Source organism: Penaeus vannamei, chromosome 24 (genome assembly GCF_042767895.1).
Source record: "Penaeus vannamei isolate JL-2024 chromosome 24, ASM4276789v1, whole genome shotgun sequence".
Lineage (NCBI taxonomy): Eukaryota > Metazoa > Arthropoda > Malacostraca > Decapoda > Penaeidae > Penaeus > Penaeus vannamei.
The window spans coordinates 702451-714950 of NC_091572.1; the positions used below are offsets into that span (position 1 = coordinate 702451).

Genomic DNA, 12500 nt, shown 5'->3' on the forward strand with positions numbered 1-12500 from the left:
ATATATATATATATATATATATATATATATATATATGTATTTATATATATATATATATATGTATACCATTTATTATTGTACGCCTATGTCTGTGTGTATGTATACATAGGTATACATACACGTACATACACAGTGTATGTATGTGTGTCAGTGTGTATGTGTATAAAGATTGATAGATATAGATACACACACATATATATGTTTATATAGATAGCTGTATATCTATAACACATGTGTGTGTTTATCTATGTATATTTACATATATAAATATGTATGCATTTGTATATATGTATTTATTTAAGTGTGTATATAGACACATGCATATATATACATACATATACATATATATGTGTATATATGTGTGAGCGTGTGTGTATGTGTGTGTACATGTTTATATGTTCATGTATGTATACACACAAACTTAAACACACACAAACATACACATCTATAATTATATTTATATACACCTATGCATTTTTGCATATGTATATATATGCATATGTGTGTGTGTGCATGCGTATGAATGAACACATAAATCAGATATTGGCATATGTGTGTATTATTTAGGTAGGAGGTATACCACCACTTTATGCGATAAGCTGCACCCCACAGCAGAGACAGAGATGTGATATACACAAATGCATTTGTGAATAAGGAAAAGAGAGCACTCGTCTTTGGCAGACTGAGGAAATACAGTTTTAATGGCTGTTCCCATAGGGTGCGTGAACCCCTGCTTGTCGAAGGCCACGCACAGGAGCCGTATATAAAGCGGCTTCCACAAGCAGTCAGCAGACACAGCGTCCTCGGTGAGCCAAGAAGAGGTCCAGCCATGAAGCTTACGGTGAGTCGCCATAGTTGTTAGCGAACGAAAACTTGATTAACACTCGAGCGTACATATACATACATAATCCCAGACAGAAATCACACACACATATATAACATAGATATGTATGTGGCTGTACATCTGTACATCTATCTGTCTATATATACATACATATATATTTTTTTTTCTTAAACAATTTTTAATTTCTATTTTTAAAAAAATGGATTTCTAAAAGACAATTATTACTATCTTTGAAATAGGCATGTATCAGCTAGGCTGATTCATGTAGACTCAGATGAGACAAAACTGAGTAATCATCGTTGATTTACTGAATAGAGCAAAAAAAAAAAAAAAAAAAAAAAAAAAAAAAAAAAAAAAAAAACATATTTCCAAGAGAAAACAAAATGTATTCTTATGATAGTTGAAATTTATAAAAGTATATCTTCCAGGCAATCGTACTGGTGTGTTTGGCAACGGCCGTGGTAACCCACGCCGATCCCGAGCCACACAAGTACCACCACTACCCCTACCACCACTACTCCTACCACCAATACCCCTACCATCACTACTCTCCTCGCCACCACTATGTCAAGCATCCGGCTGCCGGCACCTACTCCGTCAGCGCTCAAGTCCATGGCCTCACCAAACGCTCAGCTGATCCCATGCCGGAAGCTGACCCTCAACCAGTAGCTGACCCTGATCCCTCCAACAGCTATAGTTACCAGGTAGTCCACCATGGCCATCCTCGCTATGGATACCACCATGGTTATCGCTACCCTTTCAATAACTACCGCTACAACAACTACTATGCTTATCCTCACACATACCACAGCCACCACAAGAGATCAGTCGAATCGGAACCCGAACCTCAACCTCATTACAGCTATCACGGACGCCCTCACTACTACAACAGATACTATCACGGTTACCCCCACTACTATCCTTACTACGCCGGTTACCGCTACGGCTACAGGGGATAAGGAAGGGGTCAGGCATGGATTACGACAGGCCTTGTGGCGATGGTCCTTCACCAGATGTGTCTGATAGTCCGGTTTGCTCACGCCGGTTTTTCAGGCAAAAGCAGGGTGGTGATCACGTCTCGAAGACAAAAAAAGGGGAATATCTCTGCAAAATTGGTATTTGGAATCATTAGTGTGAAGATTAAAGATGAAAATAGAAATACGTGAATTTCTTTGTCCCATAAAATTCCTTCGTTCAATTGGAAAACATAAAATCGTATGATAAAATCTACTTAGATAAATATACCCTTACGAATATCTGCTTATCTGCTTGGTTTTTGATTTGCTCAAATTAACTGTAGACAACTTTGAGTTTTGTTATATTTCTTTTATTGTGACAAATGAAATCTATTGTATAGATAAGATTTCAGGACCTAAAATCCTGATCTAACACATATTAGCATATTAGTATAATTCTCTTCAACATTTCTGATAATCATGAAACAAAGCGTTTTGCAACTTATTATATATCTTTGCGTGTTTAGATCTGGGCTAAGGACTATGATTTTAAATACCGTCTGAAATATGAATATGTGAACTGAAATATACTGATAAATTCTTCAAATCCTTCAGTGGCAAACTCATGGAACATCAGCGAACGGTATCCTAGTATGTCTCAGATTTGATACGTACGATTAATCATAGACCGTACCATACGAATAGAACTGAACAGAAGAGCCACCTGCGGTTTAGTACTAAATGGCCAAATGCTGTGCAGGAGTTCCTGTACTTCCTCCGGAAAACTGAAAGGCTTAGTCGAGCACAGTAATAGTAAATAAACTATGAATTGATGAATTAATGTTGTATGATGTGTATGATTAGTGAAATTTCAAGATTAGATTTCGTAGTAGATAAAACAAAAATGTGTATATATACTATACCTGTTTAAAATCATAATAAGAGATTATCAGGCTGACAAGTCGAAGCTCACGCTATAGGAATAAAACTATGATAAAAGAAGATTAAGAAATTCGAAACGTTTTCATGAAGAAGTGAAGGGAAGGTTGGCAGACAAGCTGATATTGTGTAGCTTCTAATATACATTCTCCGTACACTTTCAAGTGCTTCTGAAAAATGACAGGGCGACATATATATTTACATTTCGTCTGTTGGTCAGTAAATCGATATTATATTCGTGAATTAACATATCAATTTCAAGCAGTTACTTAAACTATCTATCTATCCACATATATAATTATACTGACATTACGAAGCATCCTTTTACTAGGAGAGAGAGAGGAGAGAAAAGAGAGGGAGAGAGATAAAGAAACAACACAACCGTAAAGTTTCCACCAATCACACACGTCGAAAGCCATTCATTCATAAATATTCTGTTTATTATGAGTATGGAATTGTCACTTAGTGGGTTCTTTTAACAGAAGTATTAGAGAAACTCTTTTCTATAACCTCAAAACTAATAGAAAAGGGAGATATTGGAATATTCTGCGTCAGATTCTTGACCCTTTAATGCTCCTGAGAGTGTTCTTGCATGGAACCTACTTTGGTGTTGGAATTTCTTCCTGTAAGGATCTGCATTATGCGCTCCGATTATCGTTATGTGATCTCTTTGATATGATGAACATCTGATATGGAATGCTGAACACATGGTTAAAGTAAATAGTAAGTACAGTAATTACATGAACATCATCGAAAAGGCTCTTAATACTTATTTCCCCTGCAAATATCATATCAATATTTTCGTTTAATGATAATATACTTTTTTCAGTGAAATATACATTTATATGAGGAACAGGTTGCGAAATTCAGCAATATCTCTAAATTTGGTTTGATTTTGAAAAACAATCCTAACGGGAAGGAACAATCCTTGTGACCGAATTCAGGTAACAACTATGGGTTTATGAACCACTGTTGACAAATCAAACAGTCCCAGAGAATGTCACTTGCTGAGAATGTAAACCAGTGGCTCCCACTCTGGGTACCGCGGCACCCTGGGTGCCATGGGCAGTATCTAAGGATGCCGCAAGGTTTACATATATCATATATAATTAGATAGGTAGAGTTTTAACATTCTATATAAACATTATCGTAAACTACTCGGTTAAACTACATTCTACACCTAATTCAACTTTATTTATATCCTTTATAATGAATCGTGATATACACATTATCTACTAGAATTAATTTACGAAAGTTGTGGTTTCAGGCAAAGAAGACAATGGCGCAGAGAGCACTTAGATATGTCTGGGGTGTTATCACCGAAAAAGGTATCTATATCTGTCTGTATATCTGTGTATGTATGTATATGTATAAATAGAATTACATACATATATATCACTATCGACACACACATATATGAATGCATAAACAAACACATGTACATATATGTGTGTGCATATACACACAAAAGTACATACATGTAAATGTATATATGTATATGCATATATATGCGTGTGCATTCATATGTGCATGAATCTAATTGCATCAGGACATATACTACTATCTATCAGCCGATCCACCTATCCAGGTGTTCTCCTGCAAGCACTTAGGCCTATCGGGAAAATCATCGGCGAGGAAGCCACGCCCCCTGAAGGCCACGCTCAGACTCCATATATAAGGAGGCTTCGCAAGCAATCCGCAGAGACGACCCGTCCTCAGTGAGCCTCCGACAGGACCAGCCATGAAGTTCGCGGTAAGGCACACGTTCAGATAAACACACACACACACACACACACACACACACACACACACACACACACACACACACATATATATATATATATATATATATATATATATATATATATATGTATGTATGTATGTATGTATGTATGAGCGTCTGTTTATACGGGAAATTTATACATAGATGTGTATATATATATGTATATATGTAAACACGCACAAGGATATATATGTGTGGAAATATAAGTAGATGTATTATAACTCTCGCACATAAGTTTTATGAAGCTAATACATCTAATGTAAATCTAAAAATAGTAAATGTAACGTACTAATTTTATAAAGCAGCCTTCAGTATAGTATTAGAATTATGGAGATGGACGATTTTTTATGAGAAAAGTGAAAAATATTAATTCTACGAACTCCCTTGCCTTATTACAGGTAGCTGTACTGGTGTGTTTGGCAGCGGCTGTGGTTGCGCACGCCGATCCCGAACCACACTACTTCCGCTCTCCTTACTATTACTACCCTCACTATTACTATCCCCGTCACCATCACCTAGAGCCTCTGAAGGGCGATGGAGTGGCCAGGCATCCTGGTGGCGGCACCTCCTTTGTGGCTCCTCGAGTTCACGGTCTGAAAAAGCGCTCAGCTGACCCCATGCCGGAAGCTGACCTCGAACCAGCAGCTGATCCTGAACCAGTAGCTGACCCTGATCCATCCAACAGCTATAGTTACCAGGTAGTCCACCATGGCCATCCTCGCTATGGATACCACCATGGCTATCGCTACCCTTACTCTGGGTACCGCCACTCCAATTTCTATGGTTATCCTCACACATACCACAGCCACCACAAGAGATCAGTCGAATCGGAACCCGAACCTCAACCTCATTACAGCTATTACGGACGCCCTCACTACTACAACAGATACTATCACGGTTACCCCCACTACTATCCTTACTACGCCGGTTACCGCTACCGCTACAGGGGATAAGGAAGGGGTCAGGCATGGATTACGACAGGCCTTGTGGCGATGGTCCTTCACCAGATGTGTCTGATAGTCCGGTTTGCTCACGCCGGTTTTTCAGGCACTGATAGTAAGGTGGTCACTCTAAGGAGGCCACAGAAAACAGAGGAATTCTCTTTTCAATGTCGGAATAGCAGTACATTGTGTACACAATAAAAATTACAATAATCTAATGGAAAATATGTTTACAGACCTCGAGCTTTTCTTATTATCGAACTTGTTTCACAGTCAAGATCACTATTTCTCTGATTCAGAAAGCTAATGAGATTATCAAATAAACCATGCGAAAAAAAAAGTCAAATCTGAGTTTCAGTTTCAGGACTAACGAAGCATGACTTGTTTTTCTACTCTTGACATTCTTCTTTATAAATATGACATTCTAATATTACCACATACCCCTAATTTCTTAAATTGAAGTTTGAGAATGAAACATGGAAGAAACATTTTACTCGATTGAAATATGTTTCAAAATCATTAATTTCCCTCTGATTGCCCCCCCCCCCCCAACCATTTGGATTCCAGGGGCCACCTCTGCACGCCATTCCTCCTCCACAATCTACTGTATATATTCCTTTTCTTGTGGACTTTAGAATTGTCATCTACAGAAAAAGAAAGGAGAAAAGGAGGAATTCCATTGATATATTATTCTACCCAATCATGCGTATTTATATCGATGTGTATCTATCTACCTGTCTATCTATTCATATATAATCATATATATATATATATATATATATATATATATATATATATATATATATATATATATATATATATATATATTTGTATGTATGTATGCATACACACGCACACACACACATATATATTTATTTATATGTCGTACGCACACTAAAAATATATGTATATATAAGTACATCTATACATATATGCATAAACACATATACTAACACAATAACTAGTGTACACATACAAAATTAAGTGGAAAGTCTTTCGAATCGTCTAAAGGGTCATACATAATATTCATCCTTATCACAAGTCTACACAGCGTGAACTTTTGAGCAACCCCCCCCTCCCCCGCCCTCCCCCTCTATAAGTGTACGTTAGCGGACGAAAAATAATGATAAATCAAGATCTCCCTATCTATATGTGTGTTCTTATTATTCTAAGAAAAGTAAATGAATTTAAAATAAAGTCATGTGTTATATTTCTCCTTCACTTTATCAAATCAAGAATCTGATGATAGGACAATACAAAGAGCCTACGGATTTTTTGTTATTGTAGACTGTATCTTATATATGTGTGTGTGTGTGTGTGTGTGTGTGTGTGTGTGTGTGTGTGACTACAGATGGTTTGATGCAAATAAAGTCTTATAAGTAAAATTGAAATATTTTCCAATGTTCAAATATATTAAACACAAAAATTGCAGAAACCATCGTGGAATGGGTCTTCCAGCTGAGCATCACCAAAGACAGAGCCACAGTCCCATAGAGTGACTATACGTTCAGCTCTGCAACACACTCAATTTGGAAAGTTGTATAATTATTAGATAAATTAAGTTTACAGTTTCAATGTCGCCTTTTCTATACATCTAAAACATTTTCTATAAACAGATGCAGGTGCATTTTATTTTGTTGAATGTTGTTACATTATTGGCTTAATAATGTACCTATTGTATACTGGTATATGCAGTGCAATAAACAAGAATGTAAGGCAGGGAATCCTATAATCATCAGACTCGGACCCTACGCACTGTAACGGTAATCTAATATTCGTCCGTTTATGAAAGTGTACGGTTCAATTCTCTTGGTAATATCTGTTTTCTTTGTCATCTAATGTTTCATATTCAAAAAGGTGTACTCCTTGTCTTTACCCCCTCCCCCCCCCCCCCCCCGTGAATGGTTTCTACGCTCGTGACAATGATGTAAATTATGGATGACAATTAAGGACAAAGACAAAATGGATTTCGGATTCCCTTTGTTCCTCGATTTGAAGAGGATCCTTTTTCTCCTTCTCTGATGTTGCATTTAATACATATATACGGTGATATGTTTGTAAACATAAACGTATCTATACACATACATAAACATACGTATACACATAATTATACCCATATCCATATGTATACATATAATTATATGTTATATGTATATACATATATATATATATATATATATATATATATATATATATATATATATATATGTATGTATATATATATATATATATATAGTATTCTTAAATATATGACTATATTGGATATGCATAGCAGATATGCATATATATATGTGTGTGTGTGTGTGTGTGTGTGTGTGTGTGTGTGTGTGTGTGTGTGTACACGCCTGTGTACATGCTTACATGAATATACATTGATACGTGTATAGGTATATGCATGCATATATGATAAGTATATATATATATATATATATATATATATATATATATATATATATATATATATATATATATATATATATATGTATGTGTGTATGTATACAGGTATGCACACACGTATACATGTATGTATATATACATAAAAACAGAATATATATATTCATATACATAAAATATGAGTAAGCCTATATGTATGTGCATATATTTATATATTTATGTATCCATTTGCATAATATTTATACCTAGATGAAAGTGCCTTTATTGTTGATAAACGGAATCGTAAATTTATACTCTCTTTCCGTTCCTAAGGGCTCTAAGAGCTTAACGGGGAAAAAAATACATTCCAGTTGTTCTTCATTTATTTTACAACTGACAAAATTAGAACGAGCTAATTATTGCGCATATATATATATATATATATATATATATATATATATATATATATATATATATATATATATATATTATATATATATATATATATATATATATATATATATATATATATATATATATATATATATATATATATATATATATATGTCTGTATAAGTGTGTGTGTATAATGTATATATACATGCATATATATTTATATATCTATACATACACACATACGCACACACAGACACACACACACACAAACACACACACACGCACACACACACACACACACACACACACACACATATATATATATATATATATATATATATATATATATTCATGCATATGTATTTATATTTATATTCATATATCTATATATACACATATATGTATGTAAATATTCAAAACTATATACATATGTGTGAATATACAATTTATAGATATATAGATAGATAGATAACCGGGTAGATATATAGACATAGAGATAGATAGATATATAGATATACATTCATATATAGATATATATTTACTTATATATACATATATATGTATATATATACATATATTTAGCACATATATATATGCTTCATATATATATTCATATGTATGTGTGTGTGCGTGCTTGTGTGTAGTCATCTAGTTATAAATATAAATACATATATATATTTTTGCATTCATGATGTATATGTGTGTTATCCATGCATGTATTTATGCATATATATAGATAGATAGATATATTCGTATATATATATATATGTGTATATACATATATATATATATATATATAAATGTATATGTGTATGTGTGTTCATGTGTGTATAGTTGTATAATATAGATATATAGATACATATAAATGTTTTCCCCACTATATATAAACAATTCGAGCAAAAGGAAGATTTGGAAGATTTTACACCAGAGCAAAAAAAAAAAAAAAAAAAAAAAAAAAAAAAAATCCCTTCAATATTTCACTCTGTGGTGGCCACACTGCAACCAAAGATCATATAAACCATAGTGCAAGTATCGTTCACAGGACACTTTAAGAAATGACACTTGACACCCCATTCAGAACCGGTTCCGTTCCGCCTTTGCTTTGCTGCTCTAATGCTATGCATAACAAAAAGAAAATAAGAAGAAAAAAAACACGCATTAACCGTTCTTTACTTGTTGACCGAAGATAGTATTTTAAGTTTTACAAAAGTAATATTCTAATATTATAGTCTTTGAAAGTAACGGTTCTAAGGGCTGTCCCTTTTCGGGTGCGTGAACCACTGCTTGTCGAAGGCCACGCACAGGAGCCGTATATAAAGCGGCTTCCACAAGCAGTCAGCAGACACAGCGTCCTCGGTGAGCCAAGAAGAGGTCCAGCCATGAAACTTTCGGTGAGTCGCCATACTTGTGAAAGAACGAAGAATTATCTCTCTCTCTCTCATTCTCTGTCTCCCCTTTCTCTCTATAGAGAGAGAGATTGATAGCTAGATAGAAAGGCAGATAGATTGTGTATACACACGCACGCACGCATACACACTCACACGCATAAATATGTGTGTTTGTGGATAGATGAATAAACATATGCATATATTCATATGTATATGAATATAGATATATTACTTATATAAATATATATATATATATACATATATATATATATATATATATATATATATATATATATATATATATATATATATATATATGAATAAGCATATATATATGAATGCATGTTTATGTATATATGAAAACATTTATGCTGAACAAATTTCCCCATCCACTTTCCATTTCTAAAATTACTTGTCAAGAGATGCTATGTATCAGTGAATTTGATTAATATGAATTATGAGAAACACAGGAAAAATAACATTCAAATAATAATTTCTTTCCACGATAATTGTTCTTGCAGCGTAAGCTATTAATACATTCACAATATTGCAGGCAATCGCACTGGTGTGTTTGGCAGCGGCCGTGGTAACACACGCCGATCCCGAGCCACACAAGTACCACCACTACCCCTACCACTACTACTACCCTCGCCACCACAATGTCGAGCCACTGGAGGGCGATGGAGTGGCCAGGCATCCTGGTGGCGGCACCTCCTTCGTGGCTCCTCAAGTTCACGGCCTCACAAAGCGCTCAGCTGACCCCATGCCGGAAGCTGACCCTCAACCAGCAGCTGACCCTGATCCATCCAACAGCTATAGTTACCAGGTAGTCCACCATGGCCATCCTCGCTATGGATACCACCATGGCTATCGCTACCCTTACTCTGGGTACCGCCACTCCAATTTCTATGGTTACCCTCACACATACCACAGCCACCACAAGAGATCAGTCGAATCGGAACCCGAACCTCAACCTCATTACAGCTATCACGGACGCCCTCACTACTACAACAGATACTATCACGGTTACCCCCACTACTATCCTTACTACGCCGGTTACCGCTACCGCTACAGGGGATAAGGAAGGGGTCAGGCATGGATTACGACAGGCCTTGTGGCGATGGTCCTTCACCAGATGTGTCTGATAGTCCGGTTTGCTCACGCCGGTTTTTCAGACACAGCTAGTAGAAAAATAGTCACTCTTAGAGTTTACAGAAAACTGAGGAACTGTCTTTTGAATGACATTCTGTAAAGAATAAAGATTACAATAATCTAACGAATATAGTTTTACTACTCTGTAACTTTTCGTTACAAAAAAATCACACTGGTTTTAAAATCTGAACATCACTGTTTTTTTTTTATTATTATTATCATTATTATTACTATTCTTTTTTCTGAGACTAAATGTCTGATTACGCTTCTGATACAACATCAATGTATTCATTTAATACACAAATATCAATGAATAATACTGTAAGAACATGATAAATCAATCGAAAAATCAAATCACCTTGCGTGAATATAAATGCAGAAAACGGGAAAAAAAATGTGTATACCTTTACAGACTCACATACACTTTTTTTTACACGAATACATATATATGCATATATCTTCATATACACACACACACACACACACATATGCATATATATATGCAAATATATATATATATATATATATATATATATATATATATATATATATATATATATATATATATATATATATATACGTATTCAGAGATATATATGCATATATACATATACGTGTGTGTGTAAGATTTAAAATGAATCGAAAATCGAAAAAAAAATAACTTTTCCTAAACAAACTAAATAACTAAACTAAACTTTCGCATTTCCGCTTTCGTTTCGCATTTTCTTCAACTGAACAAAATCTCCAGCCTGCTTGATAGAGAAGCAAATGTTTGTTAAGAAAGTTGGATTCAGATGTACCAGTGTTTCCCAACCTCTTATGCTTACGATCTGAAGTGCAGTCTTAACCTACATGTATCAATCTATATGCATTATATATCTTCAGGATATATATATATATATATATATATATATATATATATATATATATATATATATATATATATATATATGCAAATATGTATTTTTTGTGTGTGTACTTATGTATGTGTCTGGGGATATGAATATATATAAATGTATGTCTATCTATCTATACATATATTTATGTGTGTGACTATTTATATATATGAATGAATATACACATATATATTTCTTTACATATGTTTATAGACATATATGCTCATACATATGAACTTATAATGTTTATATACATAAATACACATATACATATATATTTACATACATAAATATATACATGTACATATATATATGTATATATATACTTATATATGTATATATATGTTCACATATATATTATTATCTATATGTATGAGTACATGTGTGTGTGGTGTATGTGAATATATATATATATATATATATATATATATATATATATATATATATATATATATATATATATATATATATATATATATATATATGTGTGTGTGTGTGTGTGTGTGTGTGTGTGTGTGTGTGTGTGTGTGTGTGTGTGTGTGTGTGTAAATACACATATACATATATATATATGTGTGTGTGTGTGTGTGTGTGTGTGTGTGTGTGTGTGTGTGTGTGTGTGTGTGTGTGTGTGTGTGTGTGTGTGTGCATGTGTGCGTGTGTGTCATATAGCGCATTTGAATATTAATATACATATATGCACAATTATACATATATGTGTGTGTGTATTTTCCATGTTTATAAATTCACAAATATGAATTTATCCGTACATGAATATATATGTATACATATACAAATGTATATATATAATTATTTTTTTTTATCACTTATA

The 12500-nt window shown here is 33.9% G+C and overlaps 3 protein-coding genes across 3 annotated transcripts; all 3 read left to right on the top strand.

Annotated features, from left to right (window-relative positions):
- The first annotated feature begins 807 nt into the window (after positions 1-807).
- Positions 808-1979, top strand: LOC113821787 (uncharacterized). The gene is made up of 2 exons (XM_070138122.1): positions 808-841; positions 1273-1979. The coding sequence occupies exons 1-2, from the start codon at positions 830-832 to the stop codon at positions 1801-1803; spliced, it is 543 nt and encodes a 180-aa protein (XP_069994223.1). The 5' UTR covers positions 808-829; the 3' UTR covers positions 1804-1979.
- A 1757-nt stretch (positions 1980-3736) lies between these two features.
- Positions 3737-5782, top strand: LOC138866265 (uncharacterized). The gene is made up of 4 exons (XM_070138776.1): positions 3737-3778; positions 4007-4067; positions 4419-4492; positions 4921-5782. Exons 1-4 carry the CDS (start codon positions 3737-3739, stop codon positions 5473-5475), a joined length of 732 nt encoding a protein of 243 aa, XP_069994877.1. The 3' UTR covers positions 5476-5782.
- A 1347-nt stretch (positions 5783-7129) lies between these two features.
- On the top strand, positions 7130-10863 carry LOC138866266 (uncharacterized). The gene is made up of 3 exons (XM_070138777.1): positions 7130-7174; positions 9462-9623; positions 10174-10863. Exons 1-3 carry the CDS (start codon positions 7130-7132, stop codon positions 10699-10701), a joined length of 735 nt encoding a protein of 244 aa, XP_069994878.1. The 3' UTR covers positions 10702-10863.
- The last annotated feature ends 1637 nt before the right edge of the window (positions 10864-12500 follow it).